This window comes from Danio rerio, chromosome 2 (genome assembly GCF_052040795.2).
Source record: "Danio rerio strain M-AB ecotype USA chromosome 2, GRCz13ab, whole genome shotgun sequence".
NCBI lineage: Eukaryota > Metazoa > Chordata > Actinopteri > Cypriniformes > Danionidae > Danio > Danio rerio.
Window position 1 is genome coordinate 4,061,458 of NC_141022.1, and position 23,140 is coordinate 4,084,597.

General features: G+C 36.7%; 2 protein-coding genes across 3 annotated transcripts; both read left to right on the forward strand.

Moving 5' to 3' along the window:
* Window positions 1-1,926: 1,926 nt before the first annotated feature.
* Window positions 1,927-8,877, forward strand: zgc:92744. Its single transcript, NM_001002573.3, has 3 exons — window positions 1,927-2,135; window positions 2,360-2,435; window positions 8,163-8,877. The coding sequence occupies exons 1-3, from the start codon at window positions 2,055-2,057 to the stop codon at window positions 8,201-8,203; spliced, it is 198 nt and encodes a 65-aa protein (NP_001002573.1). The 5' UTR covers window positions 1,927-2,054; the 3' UTR covers window positions 8,204-8,877.
* Window positions 8,878-13,128: 4,251 nt separating this feature from the next.
* fuz (fuzzy planar cell polarity protein) lies at window positions 13,129-21,768 on the forward strand. Of its 2 annotated transcripts, none has more exons than XM_087240358.1 (4): window positions 13,129-13,209; window positions 16,604-17,390; window positions 18,793-20,235; window positions 20,711-21,768. In XM_087240358.1, the coding sequence occupies exons 2-3, from the start codon at window positions 16,664-16,666 to the stop codon at window positions 19,326-19,328; spliced, it is 1,263 nt and encodes a 420-aa protein (XP_087096484.1). In that variant the 5' UTR covers window positions 13,129-13,209; window positions 16,604-16,663; the 3' UTR covers window positions 19,329-20,235; window positions 20,711-21,768. The 2 variants fall into 2 exon arrangements, with proteins under 2 accessions (XP_087096484.1, XP_087096485.1); XM_087240359.1 differs by having other exon boundaries at window positions 18,793-20,227; window positions 20,701-21,768.
* The last annotated feature ends 1,372 nt before the right edge of the window (window positions 21,769-23,140 follow it).

Sequence of the window (23,140 nt, forward strand, 5' to 3'; positions counted from 1 at the left end):
CACTTTTCCTCACTTTAACATTATTGTTGCATGTACATAAGGAGGTCTTGGTTTATATTGTGCAACCTTAATAGATAGCTGCCTTTTTAGACTGTAGAAATTAAAAAACCAACAACATGTTTGAACGGAGCCTTAACGCAAAGTTAAAAGGATACTTTTCCCCTTTAAAAATCTCAGTCTGTACTTTACATGAGAAATAAATTCATATACGCACAACAGGACACAATGAAGGTGAGTAAATGTTGAGTTTTTAACGTAAAATATTAAACATGAAAATACTTAAGGTGAAGTAAGTGATTTCTAAAATGCTGAAAACTGAATACTACACCCAAATTACTCATTAATTTTCCTTCAGTTTGTCCCTTATTTATCAGGGGTCACGACAGCGGAATGACCCTCAACGAAGTATCGTGAATAAACACCCAGAGGATGCAGAGAACATGCAAACTCCACACAGAAATACCACCTGGCCCAGCCAGGACTCGAACCAGCGACCTTCTTATTGTGAGGCAACAGTGCTAGCCACTGTGCCGTCCTACACCAAAATATTTTTTTAAATATTTGCTATATTCTGTGAGTGTGTTGAAAAAGGGTTTGTACTTATAGTCCTGCCTCAGTAAATGAGTAATCTGAGGTGTGTTTCCTACAACCATTGTTGTAACAATACTTTTCATTGTTTCCATCGTTGAGCAATTTAGTACGGTGGTAAGTTAAGATGCAAACATCAAGACATGCAAACAGAACAACACTAACTATCTGAAAGGAAATATCATCAGTTTGACAATACTCATGCATGAAAAATAGCACAGACCACAATGGAAATGCATCTGGGGACCCCAAAAGATGACAAACCTGCACAGAGCATTAAGAATGATGATTACACAAACAAAAAAAAAACAATTTGTTTAAAAATGTGTGAATAGTGTAAAAATTATACAATATTTACTTATTTGGAAACAGTAAGTTTTCATGTCAATTCTGCTCACCATGGCTGTATTTTTATTGGATTAACAACTAAAGACAAAAAAATGTTAATTTATCAAATATTATTAAAAATTTCATCAAACATTTTCTTGTTTAATGTCATTTTAAATGTGTATTTCTGATTTTTCATCATCATTACTCCAGTCCATGTCACGTGATCCTTCAGAAATCATTATACTATGATGATTTGCTGTTCTATATATCGGTTCAAAATTAATAATAATGATTCTTACAATTATTAGCGAGGAAAATATGTTTGCTTGTTTCATATTAGACTATTAAAGAAATTGTTATAGTTACATATTTTTTAAGATATGTTTTTACACTTTCAGGATTAGTTGATAACAAAAATTAAGTTAAATAATATATTTGCAATCTTGTTTACATTATAAATACATCAAAATATGATCATATTTTACATATCAACGAGCAGAACACTTAGCGGAATGACTCAAAATGATTACAAGCTGTCTGGCAACTCAAAGAAAGCACGTTAGATCATATTTGACAGCTTAATTTAGCAAATATTGCGTTGACGTGATGTTAATCCTCGTATTATCGTCCGCCTTTTTCAAAAGCGGGTTGGTCCATTGTAAATTCTAGAAGGGATACAGCTGCGGATACTCACATCAATATAGTGACACTGTACATTAAAAATTAATATTTTAACATTAGTGTGATGATTTGATTTAGGGTTGGGGTAGATACAGACGTTAATTAAATACAATTAATAAGTAATTTAATAAATAATATGTATAACACTCGGTGTAATTACTGTTTTTACAATAATGTGATGGTTGGGTTTAGGGTTGGGGTAAGTATAGACTTTAATAAAGTACATTCAATTGATAAATTGATAAATAATTACCGTCAAATTCTGTCTGTAGCTGTATCCCTTCTAGCAACATCAGTTCATTTGGGGAACTTCCGGTAGGGCGGAGCCTGCATTCTGAGTACGTTGACAAAAATCGACGTAGCTTTCTCTTCTATCCAGGGCACAAGTTTGTGTTTTGTCACAGTTGTGACGGTCGCCAGTTCACTTTCTCACGCCACCAGCAGCATCTGCAACCATGGTCGCCAAGCAGAGGATCCGTATGGCCAACGAGAAACACAGCAAAAACATCACCCAGAGAGGGAACGTCAAATCGTCGGTATGACTGACGACTCTTCATCACGACGGTTAACGTAACGTTAAATCAACGCAACGCAATGTATTAGCGTAAAGTTAAGCATTTAATGGCAATATTAATACATGTGAATGTAGTCTTAAGTGAAATTTTGTCCCCATAAATAAATGTTTACGCTTTCATCGTGATATCACATAGCAGTGCTGCAAAGGAGCTATTGTAACTGATTTAAATGTGATTTTACACAGAGGAACGTCAGTGAGGATAAAGTGTCGGTGGGACCATGGCTCTTGGCGTTATTCGTCTTTGTTGTTTGCGGTTCAGGTGAGTCATGAGCTATCAATACGTGAATTTATCAATATACGTGATTAGCATATGATGTCTAGTAGTTTAGTGAATTATATCAGGAGTTTTTTGTTATACGAGTTGGTAATGGGTTCTTCGTTGAGTCCAAAATACGTAGACTACTCAATTTTGGCACACTGTGAAACCTTGCTCTGCAGTGAAGGCCGAGATAGTAATGCGCTTTATTTACATGGACAAGGCTGGACTGATAGCGTGACTTTATCTACTTGTTTTCACGAGGAACAACACGTGGATCTGCAGGTGTTGCCTCTCTCAAAACAGCACCTAATAACATTTCCAACAGGCCTGGATAAAAAAAAATGTGCAGCTAAAATGTTGCAGATATCCTGATTTATCCACACAAATTAGGCCATTTAAAATGCCTGGTTTCACACGATTCCTTCATGTTGTTGTCCCAACTCAAATTAATAAAAAAATGCTTCTCTTACTTTGAGTTTTTGTTTCTCTGGTCCAAAAAAAATCTTATTTCTGCTTTGAAATAAGATGAATTTGCTTTCCCCCATTTGGCAGATTACATTGCTTATTTTAAGATAAAACTTGCATAATTTTCACATATTATTTTTAAAAACAAGACAAAATGTGTAATTTTCCAGAAAATGCTTCTTGATTTAAGAATTTTGCGATATTTGGACTAGAAACAAGAAGTAAGAGAAGCAGTTTTTGCGGTTTACCTTAATTGTTTTTATAAATGTAAGTGGATTGAACGTAAAACAATTAAGTTGTGCCCAAAAAAAACTCAAGAATTTTGTTGATTCTACTCATTTTATGTTGAACAAGCAGCAAAAACAATTGAGTGTAGAAAATGTCCTTTAAAAAGCTATAATATTCAAGTTAAATCAACTCAATAAAAGCAGTTTAACTCAATATTTTAGTTAAATATAGTTTGTTTCTAGCTGCGTTCATTCTCTTGTCAAGTTTGTTTCTCTCAAAACAGCACTGAATAACACTGCTAACAGTCATGCTTAAATATTCCAGTTGAAATTTTGCAGATATCCTAATTTATGCCCACAATCAGGACATCTGAAATGTCCTGTTAAAGGCAAACCCTGCATTACATTATTTATTTTAGCTAAATCCATGTGGTCATGTTTATGAAAAATTGTGTACACTAAAAAATACTGTGTTCCACACAATTCCTTCATGTTGTTGTCCCAACCCAAATCAACTTTACATTGTAAAAAATGACTTTCTTACTCAGAGTCTTTATGTTTCTAGTCAAAAATAATCTTGTTTCTGCTTTGGGATAAGATTAATTTGTTTACCCCATTTGGCAGTTTTTTTTATATTATATTAAAATAAGACTTGCTTAATTTTGACAACACATTTCTAAAAACAAGAATAAAATTGTAATTGTTCAGAAATTGCTTTTTGTCTCCCCCCAAAAAAACCCAAAAACAATAATTTTGTTCAGTCAGCTCATTTTAAATAAGTAGTTTGAACAAGCAACAGAACAATTTCTGAGTGTAAAAAAATTCCTTAAACTATAATATTCAAGTTAAATCAATTCAATAAACAGTTAAACCCAACATTTATTTTAGTTTAGTATGTTACTTGAAATCTTTAAAAGACAAACCTTTTAAAGGATTACAAGTTTTACATGGAATGTGCTGTACAAACTTTTCCGCCTACTTATTGTGCGTACAACACATTTATAAATGAAGCCATTCATAAAATGCAAGTTTGCATTTACTGACACTTTGTGCGGTTGTATTAGTAATAATAATAATAAAAAGAATAATAATTATGAAAACAAAAAACAGAATTAATACCCATGCCTTTGCACAATACTTTGGGATCTTAAAAAGTACAATGATATAGGACAATGATCATTCTGTGCAAGACGTGTAACATTATTTACCACATTATCACCTTTAATTCACAGTCTAGGCAAAAAAAGTCGGTTGATAGTTTGTCACTTTTGGGTGAACTACCCCAAAAAAGTACTTCATCTCCTTGCCAGCTGGCTTTCATTATTAAATGCATCAGGGATTTTAGGAGATGACCTAACATGGTCTTTTTGACCGTGTCATAAACCGACCCTTCTAGATTTGACGTGGCACATGTTCATTTTTTTTCCTGCCAGCTCCAGCAGCATTTTCCCCATTACAATTTGAGAGTTTGTTTGCATTGAATGAATGACATTTTCGGTCATCTCACTCTGTTTGCTTGACCTATCATTTGTGCTTTCTGTGATTTGGCAATCTTTTATCTGATTTAATCAAGAAAGTGTACGTCCCTCCTGGTTTGTAATGACACTTTTTGGGGGAAAGCAGGTAGTTTGCATGACTTTTCTGAGAAAAAAGATCACCAAGAATACATTTATTCACCTTATTTTTAATGTAAATGGTGTGCAGCCATTGTAAGTTGCTAGATCACTGTAGAAAATGCTGCATTCCACATAGGCATGGTCCGGTATAAGATTCTGATGATACTATATGATGACCTTGGATAAAAGCATCATGGTTTCACAGTTTTGTGATTTCTGCTCAAATGCATTCTTTCTAAATGTCTGGGTAAAAAACTTTTTTCCCTTTGAGCACAATATATTTTATTTTGAGAAACATGTCAGGCTAAATAAATTAAATGATTCATTGACTTCTGCTGTCTTCATTCGTTTCAAAAACACAGATTTCTTTAAAATTCAAAGCAGCAGCTTTAGATATCTTCTCGGAAATACTGTTGTCCTAAAATAAATAAATAAATAAATGAATAAATAAAAAATGACATATATATTTGTGTGTGTGTGTGTGTGTGTATATACAGGGCTCGAAATTGCGACCATTTTGGTCGCATATGCGCCCGAAAATTAATCGATGCGACTTCATAATATATTTGGGCGCATTAGTGCGACCTGTTTTGATTTTTTTTAAAAACGTGCTAAATCGCTCTTCCCTGCCGCTATATTGGTTCATATTAGCTGTCAATCACTCAAGGCTTTTCACTGTTAGATGACAGGGAGGGAGCTTTTATGTCCACGGGAAATGCAAACGGCTAAAGTGTAAAAACTTAAAGCACACAGGTTTGCAAAGTGCAAACCCCACCTAAAGTTGAGACGCAGATGAGAGCGATCATGACACGTGGTGAATATTGATCCGCCAGCTGAGATCAATCGAGTATGTGCTTTTCGGAGAAGGTGGTCGAATCTCGATGCGTTGCATTCACTGCGTGTTCAGCGCAAATGTCCGCTAAAAGTCAAATCTAATACTGTATCATCGCCAAAGAAGCTTGCCTTTACTAAGTTTACACTGAAACTGCCTCTCATAACAAACAGCGGTATTGCGCTGGTGCTCAACCTGCTCATAAATTGGGTCAGCTGACTCGCCTGCTTTTCCACAAACACAGAAAAATGAAAATCAGCTCAGACGGAACATTTAAATTGACACAAACTGAAACCAAAACTTTTAAAGAGTGATAGAAGTGAGACTTTACTTACTTTCTTTTGCCTATTCTTTCATGAGATGTATATATATTTTTTTTAGTTACTGATGACTGTTTTGCAGCTTTCAGCCTTGAATTTAATATTTTATTATAATCTTTTGTTTGTTTTGCAGCTGAAATATTATTTATTAAACTGACATGCATATATATGCTGTTTAGCAGTACAAAATAAATATTTCTTACTGCAATGCTTCATTTTTGTTCGATGCAAACTATACATTTTTCAGAAAGTAACAGACTTTTTATAGCAGATAACTTACATTCAAGCACATTCAAGGCAGCATGATGATGAGAAATGTAATTCATTGTTACTATTATTGTCATTTTCATCATCATTAATATTCTAGAATTATTAGACATACACATTTTGGAATTATTGCACACAAATATCAATGTCATCTCAGCATTAGTTATAGTTGTTTCTGGTTTTTGTTAGTCCTAATTGATGTTGTTTTAAAATACAATATCTCCCTTAAAATACAATTTGCAGCGGTGCTCAATCATTTTTGGTGGGTGCTCCTAAATTTTTTCTGGTGCTCCTAAATTTTTGAAGTTGGGAGCACCGGTGCTACCAAGTAAAAAAGTTAATTTCGAGCCCTGATATATATATATATATATATATATATATATATATATATATATATATATATATATATATATATATATATATATATATTGGATACAATACAGTTAGGCCACTGTTCAATACATACCTCGGTTTTCGGTTCGGTTCTCATGGCTTGACACGTTTTTTTAATTTTTTATTTTTTTTAATTATTATTATTATTATTATTTTTTAGGCAATAGGAACAGTAAGAGGTTAAGGAGGAAAAAAAACTATTTATTGCAATACTCATTTTGTTTTACTTAAAAGCTAAGAAAAGTACACTAGTTCCTAGTGAATTGTATAAAAAAAAAAATGAATCCGGCCCCCGAGGCAATTTGTTCGAGCCCTCCAAATAGTGTGACCTAGACATAAAAATAAATTTAGTTCAGTCGAAAAACGGACGCTATAACTATGAAGTCTTGTGCAACTGTTCAATTCAGTATGAGCTGTGCAGAGCGTGAGTCACCATAAGCGAGTGGTGCGGACAGCCGAAAACATTTGGATATGTTTTGTAGAAAAGGCCTTTTGTACAATGCACTGTAATCGTTAATAGGCATGCAACGATTATCTGATGTCACTATTAACTGCGCTTTTACTCATCACAGTTAATTAATCGTGAAGGCTTCTCTAAGCCGCATTTCTGTTGCACTGAAAAGTTATGACAAGTTGCCAACTGTGCACTATTTTAAAGTTCCAAGTATGTACACCGAGGCTAATACGCACGCACACCAGATTAACTATAGCAGCGGCAGTTCCCATATCACGTCTTTTCTGCTTGCAAGTTTGTTATTTCTAATGTAAGAATGACTATGCGCGCACAAGCCGAGCAACGCAGTAGAAAACATCTCACTGTGAGAGTTGTGCGTGCCTTTGTCAAGCGCCCCCTAACTTTAGAGCATCGTGATTGGATATTTACTCGCGGGGAGGAGTTTCCGTATCTCAGCTCATGGACTTACAGGCACACACAGTCAATTCGGGGAGATATAAAACGCACCATTAATTAAAACACAAAACCAAGAAAACCACAATTCACAAGCGTATATTGAACCGTGGAGGTCGTACCGGACGGTTCAATATAATATTGAGAACCGTGGCATCCCTTATATATATATATATATATATATATATATATATATATATATATATATATATATATATATATATATATATATATATATATTATGTATGTATGCATGCATGTATGACATTCTTTACATTTATTTGTTTATTTATTAATTATTATTATTGTTTATAATTCACATACACACGCAGGTAGTTGGTAGATCTGTGTAAAAAAAAAACTGGTAACTGGTATTTTCTTATCAGTCTTTTCTTAATGTATTGTCATAAAAACACTGGTTTGTATTTTTAAGATAAGTAGTTTAACCCTTCACTGCCATATGTTATTCCTAATTATTTATCCATAGCAGCAAATCAAACAAAAACCCTAAATCATCTGCAGAAAAGAGCTTCGTTTCACATTGCAAAATAAAGTGGATGGGAAAGCTAACATTTGTTGCTCTAAACCTTGAACTAATTTTTCCTCCTCCACTTTTCCAAGGCTGGAACGTGGGCTATCTGTAATGTCACGCTGAGATTCACTGTTTTTTTCTCCTCTCTCTCTCTCTCTCTCTCTTCAGCAATATTCCAGATCATCCAGAGCATTCGCATGGGCATGTGAACAGGACCAGTGACCTTTCGCCAGTTCTTTCGCCTGAATTTTGCCAAGGAAGCCTCTCTTAAAGGCTTTGTGTTGATGATATTTTTTAAAAATCGATTTCTCTTCTACGAGGTGCAACAATCCTGTCATTCCTCTCTGGTGCCTTTACAATGAAGAAAAATCAGAAAGCCATAAAATAACATTCCGATCAATTGTAACGTGATCGTCTGTCAATCTACTCTGATCTAATGTCAAAATCTTAACATGTCGCAAAGAGCGAGGTGATTCCTAATCCCTGACTTCTCGTTCATTCCTGAAATTATTGTGCAAAAATGTTTAAAATGTGTTTGCTTTTTGGAGATCCAGAAACAGCCAGCTATTTTCTACTTTGCACAGGATGAAGTGTTACGAATGAAACGCCAGCCAATTCATCTAAATCACAAATGTTTTTCGAAAACTGCATTACCTCTCTTCTATGTCCAGTAATTTAACTGCTGCTGCTTTCCTTCCAGTATCTTTGGCCTAAATAATCAAGTTCTCTGGCACATAATCTTGTCATTGTGGTGCTGTTGACCATAATACAGCGAGGCTTAGCGATGCAGCTTTTTCAGATGCTATAAATGTCATGCTAGCGTAATGGAGTGAAGAGGAACAGAGCTGGACGAAAATAAAATGTTTCAAAAAAGAGGAAATGGACAGTGGTGTTTTTATTTTGGTTTTTACCAACAAGTATAAAAACCTGTATCTTATTAGGCTAATGCTAATTTTGAGTGTTTTCATTTGCATATTAAAAGCGCAATCAAAACTTGACTGAGTAAAGTAAGGGACGTCTCTACTGGAAAAATAAATAAATGCAGCATATGCTGGAAAGCGGTTTTGATGCTAGTATTGTTGGTTTCAGTGCTGGTCTTGTTGGTGCCCCCTGCTAAAAAATCCAGCTTAAACCAGCCTAATCCAGCTAAAACCAGCTTAAACCAGCCTAATCCAGCTAAAATAGCTTGACCAGCCTGGTTTAAGCTGGATATAGCTGGTTTTTGCTGGACTCCCAGCTTGGCTAGGCTGGCCAAGCTGGTTTTAGCTGGTCATCTCCCAGCCTGACCAGCTAAGACCAGGCTGGAAATGGCTGGAAACCAGCCTGGAAGTGGCCAAAACCCCTCTTAAACCAGCCTGGTCGACCTGCTAAAACCAGCCAACCAGCCTAGGCTGGTTTAAGCTGGATTTTTCAACAGGGCCAGCATTAATAGTAGCAAGACCAGCATGAAAATAGACCTTTTTGTTGTTTATTCACTATAAAGTCCAACTGAAGAGCTTTATTCTGTGGAAACAACCATCTATGTGCAGGGGCAGATTTGGTGATTCCAGGTATTGGGCTCTAGCATTGAAACTCAAAACATTTTCATTCTCTATAGATATGTATTTTTCTCTGGATATTTTATTGTAAATAAACTGTTAAAATATATTTTAAGTGGAACTTTTATCTTCTTGATGTAAAATTAAATGCAGTCAATTCACAAACATAAAAGCAAGTTCACAAACTAACTATATGCAGTTAATTAAAAAAATTGCATGTGCAATATGGATGGAAAATTCCAGTTCATGGGGCCCCCAGTTTTGAAAAAAGGTAATTACGTTAAAATCTTAATGGTTATAGACAGATTTTACAACATATGTTAGAAAATTAATAAAACAGCTATATGATCAATATAGGCTTCATGGCATTGTTTGCAGCCCCCTAAGACCCTTGGGCCATAAGCGTCTGCTTACCGATTTTTGGTTAAGTCGGTCTCTGTCTATGTGTATTATTCTGCACACTTTACTGCTACGTGCCCTAAAACCAAACAATTAGCGATAAAACAATCTGAGCTGTAATAACTCTATTTAAACGTTTAACTGACAGAAACCAAAATGGCTACTTTTTATTGTTGTTAAACAGTCACAAGATGGCGCCAAACGGCCAAAAACAACAGCGTGAAGGATTTCAGGTAGAGATTTTATTTTTAGTACCTCAGCCTCTACCCTAGTCTACTCTTAGCTGGGAGATGACCCGCCAGAACGAGATCTCCAGCTTAAACGAGGCTGGTCCAGGCCCGGATTGGCTAATCGGGAGGACCGGGAGAATTCCCGGTGGGCCGGTCTGTTTTTTGGCCGCGAGGGCCGGTGTCCCTAGCTGCTTGCACTCTCAGCAGTCACACTTTTTTTTTCTATTTATTTATTTGACCATAGCTTTTCTCTTTTTAATCATTATTTTGCCGCAGTGCCGCTCTTTTTATTTATTTTCTCACAGCCCCGTGAGAAAAATGCAGCCTGCAGGTTAACTAACGTTAATGATGATGATGTAATGTAACTATCGACCCCAATCAGCGGCACCTTAGTGAATATAAGAATTCGAATAAAATGAATAAAACACCTGCTCAATGAAAATCAAATGATTCACTACATTAATAAATCTGACATAACTTGATCAGAAATCTAAAAATAGGAGAAAAAGATTGAGCCATCAAAAGAAAGTAGTGCTGTGTCTTAAGGGTCACAAGTCATTAGTTATTTTTTACTTTACCTGATAGCGCCAATGTGGTCCAGTGGTAAGCACAATGCATTTCAATGTCGCAGACCTGAGATCGAATCTCCCTTGAAAAATCTTTTTTTTTTTTTTTTTAGATTTTATTGTTAAGACATAAAATACTGTTAGGGCTGTTGAACATTTGAATTTCTAAAGCAGCAGTTTTCTTGAAAAAGACGTGATAGTGCCATTAGTAACTGAATTGGAATCAGTCTGAACTGAGGTGGGCCGGTCTGGCTTGAAACTCCAGGGCTGAAAATGAGTCCCACTCCGGCCCTGGGCTGGTCAATCTGATTTAGTGGGTCATTTCCCAGCTTGACCAGCTAACCCTGCTAAAAATAAAAAAAGCATATGCTGGTAAGGTATATTTTGATGCTGGTCTTGCTAGTTTTGATGCTGGTCCTTCTGGTTTCAGTGCTGGGCTCAATGCTAGTCTTGCTGGTCTTGACCCGACCAGCAAAACCAGCATAGGCCCACCAGCATGCTGTTTTTTCAGCTGGAAATAGCCAAAACTCTAAAAACTTTCTTTTTTTTAGCAGGGAACCTAAAACTAATTCTAGTAATGACTTATGCTGATAATATAGGCCTATTAAAATATTGCACTTTCATTTTAACATTGATATCATTGGCATCTGTGAATCTATAATCTATATAACTTATTAAAATAGACTGTAATTGTAGTTCAGTATAGTTCACCCAAAAATTAAAAAAAAAAAAAATTCTGTAATCATTTACTCATCCACTTTTCCTAAACCGGTGTTAATTAATTCTGTCAAGAACAAAATAATATACTGAAGATGGAAACAGATAAAGAACTTAACTCAAACCGATACCATTTTAGGTTGAGTAAACAGTACATTTTCATTATTGGGTGAACTATCCCTTTATATAATTCAAACATTACCAATAACAACATAAAGACACAAAGAAAGAAACTTGGCATATATATAAGCCTCATGAACCATAGACCATTTTGAGAGATGTAAACAAAAACGAATGTCCCAATGTAGTTAAATTTTTAGCTTCTGAGAATCCAAAAAGAGCCACATATTGGTAAATAATATTATGATAGCTGTTTTAACATTAAGTTATGATTAAATTGCCTCTTGTTGCAGTTATATGAAATGGTTTGATAATAAGCAATGTTCATGGGCCAATGACATGACCACGTTGAAATGGTCTGCAGACAGTTCACTCAAATTTCTTAATTCTGCAATCATTTACTCATACACTTGTTCTAAACTCGTACAAATTTCTTCTGTCAAGAACAAAGGAATATACTGAAGAAATTTGGAAGCTTGGAAATTTCATGGACTGTTTTCAATTGGAGAAATGAACTCAAACTGATTTAAACCCCTTGAGTTCGAGTAAACAGTGAGTACATTTTCGGTAATGGGTGAACTATCTCTTTAAATGATCCGAAACATTACCAATAATAACATAAAGACACAAAGAATGCAACTCGGCCTGAACCATAGACCATTTTGAGAGATGTAAACAAACAATGGTCCCAATTAATGTATTTTCTGTTTTACATTTTAACTTAGCTTCTGAGAATCCAAGAGCCACATATTGGTTATGATGGCTGTTTTAACATTATAATTAAATTGCCTCTTGACCAATGACATGACCACATTGAAATGGTCTGCAGAGACAGTTCACCCAAATGTCTTAATTCTGTAATCATTTACTCAATGTCCTAGTGAAAAAAACAGCTTAAACCAGCCCAGGCTGGTTGGCTGGTTATAGCTGGTCGACCAGGCTGGTTTTAGAGGGGTTTTGGCCATTTCCAGGTTGGTTTCCAGCCATTTCCAACCTGGTCTTAGCTGGTCAGGCTGAGAGATGACCAGCTTGACCAGCCTAGCCAGGCTAGGAGCCCAGTTAAAACCAGCTATATTCAGCTTAAACCAGGCTGGTCAAGTTGGTTTTAGCTGGATTTAGCTGGTCATTTTCCAGCCTGACCAGCTAAAACCAGGCTGGAAATGGCCAAAATCCCTTTAAAACCAGCCAACCAGCCTAGGCTGGTTTAAGCTGAATTTTTCAGCAGGGTCACTTGATCTAAACTGGTTTGATTTCTTCTGTTCAGAACAAATGATTAGAAAGCTGGGATGAAAATTGCACGGACTGTGTTCAACATGACAGAAGCACAAATGGATTTGAAACCACTTGAGGTTGAGGAAACATGACTACACTTTTTATTATTGGGCGAACTATCCCTTTAATAAATTGAAACATTACCAATAATAACATAAAAAACACAAAAAAACTTGCCATAAAACCAAGAAAAATACTAACATGAATGAAGTTTTTTCTCCTTGCACACACTTGAAGTCTCCGGAAGATGGCGGAGTGGATCTTATTGTTACCCAAAAACTTTCATCGAGTTGCGAAGAAGAAGGAAGCGCTGTGGCTGTTGTTGTCAGAGATGTTGCTGTGGAGACGCTACATTTGCAACTTTATAATTCAGGTGAGACAAGACACAAATGTTTTTATTATTATGTTATTATGTTATTATTTCCTACTCAACGTATTTTAGCGAACGCTTATTAAATTTACACGATAAAATGCCTCAGTGTGGATTAGCAGATTAGTTTTGTATAACGTTTTGCATAATGAAGCATGCCAAATGTAATTCTGAATCGTGTGTTGTGTTTGCTCGTCCATTTTGCATGAAGACCAGATTTTCCCGTTTGGGTGAGGTGATTTTCTTTAAAGACTGACGTAAAGTTGGTTTTGAGCAATTCCAGCGTTATGGATGTGACATTTGCAGTAAAAACTCAACCCATAAATTGACAGAGAAAGTATATGTTAACATTTTATTGAAAAATTTGATTATATTTTCTAGAGCAACTAGCCACAAAGTTATGGGAGCAGAAAAATATCAATCTGTAAACGTGTTTTGTACTTTAAATGTGGAAAATAAGCATGCCTTATGGATGTGACAAAAAAAAGTCTGCGAGTTTACAGTATACAACACACTTTGTAGAAATTATGTGAATTAAACTGCACAACCCAAAAGAAATAATGCTAATCAAAAGGATTTGAGTCGGCTCTCTATAAAACAAAAATGATTGGTTTTATTTTATTTAATATTTTCACATTTCTGATGAAAAAGTGTTGTTATGGATGTGACATCTCTCTGTTATGGATGTGACGCATGTGAAATTACCATTTGTGTGACTTTGGTAAATCAAATAGTAATAGTTTGAAAACATTAACAGATGCTTTTTGAGTATTTTTAAAGTACTGTAAAATACTTGCCTACACAAAAAAACAGAAATGGTTTTCCGTATTTTGGTAAAAACTTAATTTTTTTTTCATGGCAAGGTTGACATTTGCACGGAATTGCTCTTTTACATTCACAAATTCGCTCAGTGACAACTTTTGACGTGCTCCTAATGTTTTCCATGGTACTTTGAATACTCGGTCTGACATAATATGCAAGTATGACTTCAAAACAACATTAGCAATATTTATTTAACTGTGAATTCACTATTGTAAGTTACTTTGTCTCTTGGTCATTGGCTGCTAATGATTTTTCAAGAGTAGTTTATAAAGTTATATTATCAAGGAGAAAGTCCAAATATGTGAATATAAATCCAACTTTGCCTTGACTTAAGTTTTAGTTAAAGGGATAGTTCACCACAGAGTTACATTTTACTCACTTTTTACCCTTCCTCAAATGGCTTTTTAAACCAGTTGATACCAGAAGTTTACATACACTGTATAAAAAGGCACTTTAGTCAGATGTCAATGTGAGTAATCTTTTTCTCTTTTCGTAAGTTAGGTTTATCATATTTGTTTCTGTTCTGCTTAATAGCAGAATTATAAGAGATATTTTTTGAGAAACTTTTTTTGAAAGTCAAGATTATATAAAATACGATTATTATGCCTCTAAAAAAGCTTAAAGGATGGTGTAAAGGTTTTTGGAGTTTCTGATTGGCTAGCTGACAACATTTGAGTTAATTGGAGGCACAACTGTAGAAACTGTAAACTTTTGACTGTCTAGAACAGGTGTGGGCAAACAGGATCCTGGAGGGCCAGTGTCCTGCATAGTTTAGCTCCAACCCTATTCAAACAGACCTCCCTGTAGAGTTCAAGTGATCTTGAAGACACTGATGAGTTTGTTCAGGTGTGTTTGACTAGTGTTGGAACAAAACTCTGCAGGGACACCGGCCCTCAAGGACCAAGTTTGCCCATCCCTGGTCTAGAAATTATAAAAAAAAATTCTTTACAAATTTTCTCTCATTATTCTGGCATTTAGCAAATGTAAATCATGTAGGTAATCCTAACGGACCTAAAATAGTAAACGTTTAGTATGATTTACCATCAGACATTGTTTTTTTAAATGGTTATGTTACTTTTTTTTTAAAGTGTAAGTAAACTTCTGGTTTCACCTGTAAATGTGAAATCATCAACAAAAACTTGAACCCCTTCTATGTTTACAAAAAAATCCGGAACGTCTTTGCCTGTGTGAACAGCGCTTTTTAGAATTTACCGGTAAAGTCGTTCTGGTAATTTTCCGGATATTTACCACTATCGCTGTGTGAAAGGGGCTAGGGACTTGCCTAATTACCCTAAGTTGCCCTTAACCTAGTTAAGCCTTTAAGCTGAATTAGAGCTGCACGATTCTGGATAAAATAAGAATCGCGATTTTTTTTGCTTAAAATAAAGATCACCATTTTCTCACGATTCTGTAGATGTAAAATAAAGGAATGGTAAAAACAGACATATGGCACAACATCGCTAATAATATTATGTGTAGGTCTACTGGTGTCTATAAATAATTCTATTCTACTTATAATAATTCTGACGTTGAATTATTATGTTTGAGATATATGCTTGCAATCTGTCATATTAGACTATTTAATTCACTGGTAAAATCAGACATTTGCCATCATCAGATTATATTCAGCAATATATAAGCTAGAGTAGTTATACTGACATTGTAAACATTTATTTTCATGCACAACTGTGTGTTCGCTATGAAAGAAAACACATCAAATGCTTGTCGTAATCATAACTCTAAAATGCGATGTGATCATTTAAATGAAGTGCACACTTTCGGTTTCATTCTGACTGCTAAGTGCTTGTTCATACTTTGCGCGCGGCTCCCAAACGATCAATCTGTGCCACAAACTGAATATTATTTACAACTGTATTACCTGTTACTCACAACATATGCAGGTTCTGTTCATTAAAGTAGACGTGCGCGTCTATCATTAAGTAGAGCGCCCTCTCTGTGATAACAGCTCACGGTCAGCAGCTCATGTCACGTGTGATTTCCAGATCGCAAAAAAACAAAAATGACATTTTTAGGTGAATTATACCTTATAAATACAGTATGTGACTCATTCAACATCATTTGGAGGTGTCAATGTCACTGAGCAACGTGTGAAACAATGAAAAGACTCGTGCAGCCGCCTTTTCTTCTCTCCTGAACTTGAAAATATGATTGACAGAATCGTAGAAATGCTGGATTAAGATCGTCTAGGGGGTCGAATCGAGATCGCGATCTTTTAACGATTAATTGTGCAGCTCTAAGCTGAATACTATTATCTTGAAACATATCTGGTCAAATATTTTGTAGTGTCATCATGGCAAAGATAAAATAAATCAGTCATTAGAAGTAAGTTATTAAAACTATTATGTTTAGAAAAATATACATTTAAACAGAAATTCGGAAAAAAATATATATACAGGGAGAATAAAAATTCAGGAGGGTGAATAATTCTGACTTTAATTGTGTATATAGATACAGTTCTGCTTTTCACTTTGATGTGGTCCTTTTGGATTCTGTTCTACGTTCAATACTGAAGTTCTGACATGGTTGTTTATTGTTTTTTTTTGTGCACCTGAAGGCGTAATAAGATGTCTCCATTGCTGACAGCCATTTAGAGCCACTTCCAGCTCAATTCAATATGCTGCAAGCGGAGACTCTCCAGCTCCTGTGCCTTACGGCCTCCAGTGGCGTCCCACTATTCTCCCGAGGATCCTCCAAGCAGCTTCCCTTTTCCGTCATCGGCTCCTTAAACGGCGTCCACATGTTTGGTGCAGGCCACGGAGCGCAGTTGTCCAGCTGTGAGACGGATCGGGGCAGTCGTGTGGTCTGGGGGGTCTTTCAGGACAGCCTGATGCTAATTGCGGTGAGCGGCAGCGGAGGCTCCTCTATTAGCCAACTGCAATTGCGCCGTCTGCTGGAGAACGTGTGGAACTGCATGGTCCTAGTTCTGGGACAGGACGAGTTGTCGAGCATACGCAACGTGGAGAGGTTAAAACGAGAGTTGCGCTCTTGTTACCGCCTCATCGACATGCTGTTGGAGCGTGTCAATGATGAGGAAGGATTTATGGGGGATCTGACGCAATGCACCGACTGTTTGCTTCCGTCCCACTCTGGATTGCTTCTTCAGGAGGCTGTAGACTCCTTCGCCCAAGCGACGGAGAGCGAATTTGGATGTCTGCTTTTAAACGGGCGTGTGGCTCGGGCTACAGAGAAATGGTGGTCTCGATTGACTCCGCAGGAAGTTGTTGTGCTTTCGGTGTTGGTGCGTTCGCTTGCTGATGCGTCGTCTTGTGACTATCCGGTCTTCCTTCCCAAAGGCAGTCCCACTGTCGCTATTCGTTTGCTCAGTTTCCAGCTGCTTCCAGGTAGGCTTCTGTCGATGCCAAATATTCTTGTTGCGATTATTTGTTGAAAGCTTTTATCATGGTAGTGATGGGGCGCTTCATGAAAAAAATTAAACATTTGGGTCAGGGCTAGGCATGGGACGATGACAGTTTCAAGTTTTACCGCGGTTTGGAAAAGCCAACGTTTTAAAATCGCTAAACCTTTCTGTACTGCGGTATATGTACGTTTTTGTTTTTGTTTTTCGCAACTATTTTATTTAGTTTTTGAGGTCAACAGCGTGTCCAGCATAAAAGGAGCATCCACATCAAATGCGTCTGGTCAGCCCATGATTTACCTGAAAAGCAAATCACCTACGCAGCAACATCCAAGCATGCTATCCGCTTGTTAAGTGGTGACGTGTTTGTGACGTATGTAATACTGTTTCCGGGTCCAAGCCGCCATTCATTTGAGTGGAGAAATCATTCGTTTATGATCACGTTTTATTCCAATCACACATTAAAGTTAATTTTATACAAAATCATAGTGTACACTACAATCTCTGGGCTTGCTGCATAACAAATACCAAAAATTTAACAATTTATAAAAAAATAATCACTTTCTGGCCATCGGATATTAGGCATGGACATATATACTGCGATCGTGATTTTCAAAAGCATTAAATCGCTTTGTAAACGTTTATTATTACCATTTCAATATACACTCACCAGCCACTTTATTAGATACACCTATCCAACAGCTTGCAAATTTCGAATGGGGTCCAAGTTTGGGGTCACCAAACTTGTTCCTACAGGGCCGATGTCCTGCAGATTTTAGCTCCAACCCTAATCAAACACACCTGAACAAGCTAATCAAGGTCTTACTAGGTATACTTGAAACACCCAGGCAGGTGTGTTGAGGCAAGTTGGAGCTAAACCCTGCAGGGACACCGGCCCTCCAGGACCGAGATTGGTGACCCCTGGTCTAGGTGCGATCTTTTAACGATTAATTGTGCAGCTCTACTTAAAATAATACAAAACGGTATAACTAAAGAAATCTTGATTGCGCTTCTCGTCCTAACTGAACAGTTGCATCATCGATGACGTACAGTAAGCGTGCTCGGGCTCAGAAGGTAAAATTGCAGTGTGAGTGCAGGGAGAGCGGATGGAGGACAATCGTGCTCAGGCAAGATATAAGGCAACTGTTCCTGGTGTGAGTACACCCTAATACCCTTACACCATGCCTAGTCAGGGTCGACCCAAGTCTTCAGGGGACCCTAAGCTGGATTTTATTTGGGGCTCCCTTGATGCAACCAATATGACACATTATTCTCAATCCTTGATTATTCACACACTATAAAAATCTCCTTTTGGTTAAACAGAAATTGGGAAAAAACATACAGGGGGGGTAATAATTTTGACTTCAACTGTATATGTCTTCTTCCAGGGGTTCATGTGTGCGTCCTCTGCGGCCCCAAACCCTCTTTGCACAATGCAAGTGAGCTCATCAGTCGTTTCTGGTCCACTTTGGTGGAGAATCTACGCACTTGTTTGGAGCAGGCCAAGCGTTCCAGTCTTCCACCATCTGTAAGCCTCCGCTGGGACGTCCAGGCTCTTCTACTGATCAACTGTGACTCCCGCCGTGCCCTTACCGTGTGTCCTCGGGTTCGGGTTGGTGCTCCTGCAGAGGATACACCACCTCTGATCTCAACAGCCAGACGTTTGGAGCTCCTTCGGCTCTTTTACGTGTTTGCCGTGACTCGATATTTTACCTCACAGGAGTCAACAGCATCGGATTTCGCTCAGGGATTCACTCACGTTCCTGTGCAGTGTTATCTCGTCACTGACGAGTGTAAGTGTTTTGGTCTTCAGAGTCCTCAACACCAGCTCTTCCTCCTCATGGATCCCTCTGTGCCCACGTTTGCCTTGCGGACGGTAGCCACACAGACTCTCTCAGCCATTACTTCAGCGACTGGCTTTTAAAGCATTGGTTTGGTCTCGTATGGTTTACTTGAATAGTTATCAGAACTATAGGGTTGTCAAAAGTATCGTGTTTGGTACCAATCGGTAATTAAAAATGTCAACAGATTCTTTGCTGCCAAGTGCAAACACAGATACACGGACACTGGAGCGTTTCAAAGCCATGGAAATCAGTCGATTCATCAGCGGATCGCTTGTATGTGAGCTCATAGACAGATCAGCTGATTGACACGGCTTTAAAGCGCTCCAGTATCCTCGTATCTGTGTATTTTTTGAGTGTTGTGTTCACATGCTCAACAGAAATGACTGTGATTGGCTGCAAAGGTCATCGCTTCACCATTCTTCACCGCTGTTCACCAACTGCAAACACCGATTTATGGACACTTGAGCATTTCAAAGCCATGTAAATCAGTCAAGTCATCAGTGGATCGCTTGTATGTCCGCTTATAAACAGATCAACTGATTGTCACGGCTTTGAAACGATTCAGTATCCGTGTATTTTTTTGAGTCTTGTGTCCACATGCTCAACAGAAATGACTGTGATTGGCTGCAAAGGTCATCGCTTCACCTATGGTCAACGCTGTTCGCCAAGTGCAAACACAGATACAGACTCTTGAGCGTTTTAAAGCCATGCAGATCAGTCGATTTATCTGTAGATCGCTTGTATGTGAGCTCATAGACAGATCAGCTGATTGACGTGGCTTTAAAACGCTCTAGTATCTTTGTATCTGTGTATTTTTGTGAGTGCTGTGTCCACGTGCGCAACAGAAATGACGGTGATTGGCTGCAAAGGTCATCACTTCATCAATGTTCATCGCTGTGCAACCGCAGATACACGAACACTTGAGCATTTCAAAGCCATGTAGACCAGTCTACCCATTGGTGAATTGCTTGTATGTCAGCTAATTCAGTGGTTCTCAAAGTGGGGGTCGGGACCCCCCCAGGGGTCGCGGGGCAATGAAGGGGGGTCGCCTGGTGATTTCCAAAAATCTATTTATTTTTATTAAACCATAAGAATTAACATATTTTATCCATAAATATACTGATAATAAAAATATAAAAATAGTCGTTTATAGTTACTATATACTATATAGTTACTATAGTAGCTTATAGTTACTAGTTCTATTGGATTGCGACCCCTGGGGTAAATACATTATATTAAAGGCAGCAATAGCGTCAGATGCATTTTGATTTTTCAACATCAGGTTATACTTTCTGGCACATTTAAAGCACTGACACAAATTTAATTGGTGTGTCTGCGTCATTGCATGCAAGGTTTCTGTATTTATAATCACCTCAGAGGATATTGGGGTCGCAAGTCATTGGCATTGTTATTTTGGGGGTCGCGGGCTGAAAAGTTTGGGAACCCCTGAGCTAATTGACAGATCAGCTGATTGATGCGGCTTTAAAACGCTCCAGCGTTCATGTATTTGCATTTGCACTTGGTGAATATTGGTGAAGAGTGGTGAATGACCATTACAGCCAATCACAGTCACTCTTTTGAGCACGTGAACACAATGGCCAATGAGCAGTGTTAAAGAATGTTAGCTGAAAATGGACGTTTTTAAAATTGCTGTACCGATTGGTAGCGAATTCGATACTTTTGACAACCATAATCAGAACTACTGGATTTGTGAATGAACTGCTCGTGCATTAAAGTCACTTTAATTTCAAATGTACTGATGGATTTTTAACTTTAATTCAAATGAAAAATGAATGACCTTTGGCTGTAATGGACAAACACCGCAAGGGAAAAGAGCAGTTTATTAGAAGATTAACACCTTGTTAGCTCCTGATACATGTTAACCTATTTTACCAAACAGAACTCCATAGTGTTAGCAATTATTTTGTGTGTTCGTTGCTTAAGTAGTGCTGAAAAGCTGGAATAACTGGAAAATCACTGGATTGAACCTAAAGTGAATCAAAATTGAAGCTCTTAAAAATGTACTGTATAACAATATATGTATTGCATTCACAATGTGAAACTACAGACGCTACCTTTGGCTGTTACTGAACATGAATGTTAAAGTGTGTACTTTAAGGGATAGTTCACTCAAAAAAATACACGTTCACTCACTATTTACTCTTCCTCAAGTGGTTCATGAGTTGTTGTTTTTTTTACTGTTGAGCACTAACGAAGATATTTTGAAGAAAGCGAACAACATGAAACCATTGACTTCCATGAAAAACAAATAATGCGGAAGTCAGTAGCTACAGGTTTCCAGTTTTCTAAACCATATCTTCTTTTGTTTTCAACATGTTTGAAAAAAGTGAAGGTTGAGTAAATAATGACAGAACTTTCAGTTTGGGCTGAACTATCTCTTTAATTCCACTGATCAAATTAGTTTAATAACTTGCTTGATTTTGTGTTTTGTAATGCATATATAGACTTTTGTCTTACGTTGAACAAGAAAATAAAATCATTCTGCTCTTTAGCAATAAATCAGCTGTTTCTTTTTATATCAACAGTGTTGATGACCTGCTACTTTTGGTGAGATTCTGTAGCGCTAATCCTGGATGCTATGCTATCCCATGATGCAACATGAGAGAATTCATGAATGAGAGTGAAGCGAGAAGGTCAGAAGTTAACATGAATAATTCATATTTTTTATTAAATTACCCAATAAATTGTATTTCATTAATGTCACACCTAAACCCAACCCCCACAGCAATGCAAAAACAGTAATTATAATGAGAATTATTCATATTATTTATTAAATTACCCAATAAATTGTATTTTATTAGCCCCTGCCCTAAACCCAACCATCACAGTTATTTAAAAAATAGTATTTATATTGAAAATTACTCATATTATTTAATAAATTACCAGTTGAATTGTATTTTATTAGCCTCTACCCTAAATCTACCCTTCACAGTAATATAAAAACTGTAATTATGACAAGAATTAATCATATTATTTATTAAATCACTGATAAAATTGTATTTTATTAACTTCTTCCCCTACCCCAAGCCTCACAGTAATGAAAAAACAGTGTTTATAATGAGTATTATACATATTTTTTATTAAATTATCCATTAACGTCTTTATTAACGTCTACCTCAACCCCAACCCTTAACCCAACCATCACAGTAATGTAAAAACAGTAATTGTGACAAGAAGGAATTGTATTTTTAATTAAATTACCCATTAAATTGTATTTTATTAGTGCCCACCCTAAATCTACACCTCACAAATATGTAAAAACAGTAATTATACTAAGTTTTATTCATATTTTTAATTAAATTACCCATTAAATTGTATTTTATTAGTGCCCACCCTAAATCTACACCTCACAAATATGTAAAAACAGTAATTATACTAAGTTTTATTCATATTTTTAATTAAATTACCCATTAAATTGTATTTTATTAGTGCCCACCCTAAATCTACACCTCACAAATATGTAAAAACAGTAATTATACTAAATTGTATTCATATTTTTAATTAAATTACCCATTAAATTGTATTTTATTAGTGCCCACCCTAAATCTACACCTCACAAATATGTAAAAACAGTAATTATACTAAATTTTATTCATATTTTTAATTAAATTACCCATTAAATTGTATTTTATTGTTGCCTACCCCAACCCAAAACCTACCCCTCACAGTTGTTATCATTGTACTCGCTGGTTCGAGCCTTGGCTCAGTTGGCGTTTCTGTGTGGAGTTTGCATGTTCTCCCTGGGTTCGCGTGGGTTTCCTCCGGGTGCTCCAGTTTCCCCCACAGTCCAAAGACATGCGGTACTGTTGAATTGGGTAGGCTAAATTGTCCTTAGTGTATGAGTGTGTGTGTGTGTGTGGATGTTTCCCAG

Coding starts and splice junctions, on each gene's coding strand:
- fuz (XM_087240358.1), top strand. CDS start 16,664: ATGCTGCAAGCGGAGACTCTCCAGCTCCTGTGCCTTACGGCCTCCAGT. Junction 17,391..18,792: donor CAGTTTCCAGCTGCTTCCAG/GTAGGCTTCTGT, acceptor GTCTTCTTCCAG/GGGTTCATGTGTGCGTCCTC.
- zgc:92744 (NM_001002573.3), top strand. CDS start 2,055: ATGGTCGCCAAGCAGAGGATCCGTATGGCCAACGAGAAACACAGCAAA. Junction 2,136..2,359: donor GAGGGAACGTCAAATCGTCG/GTATGACTGACG, acceptor GATTTTACACAG/AGGAACGTCAGTGAGGATAA. Junction 2,436..8,162: donor CTTTGTTGTTTGCGGTTCAG/GTGAGTCATGAG, acceptor CTCTCTCTTCAG/CAATATTCCAGATCATCCAG.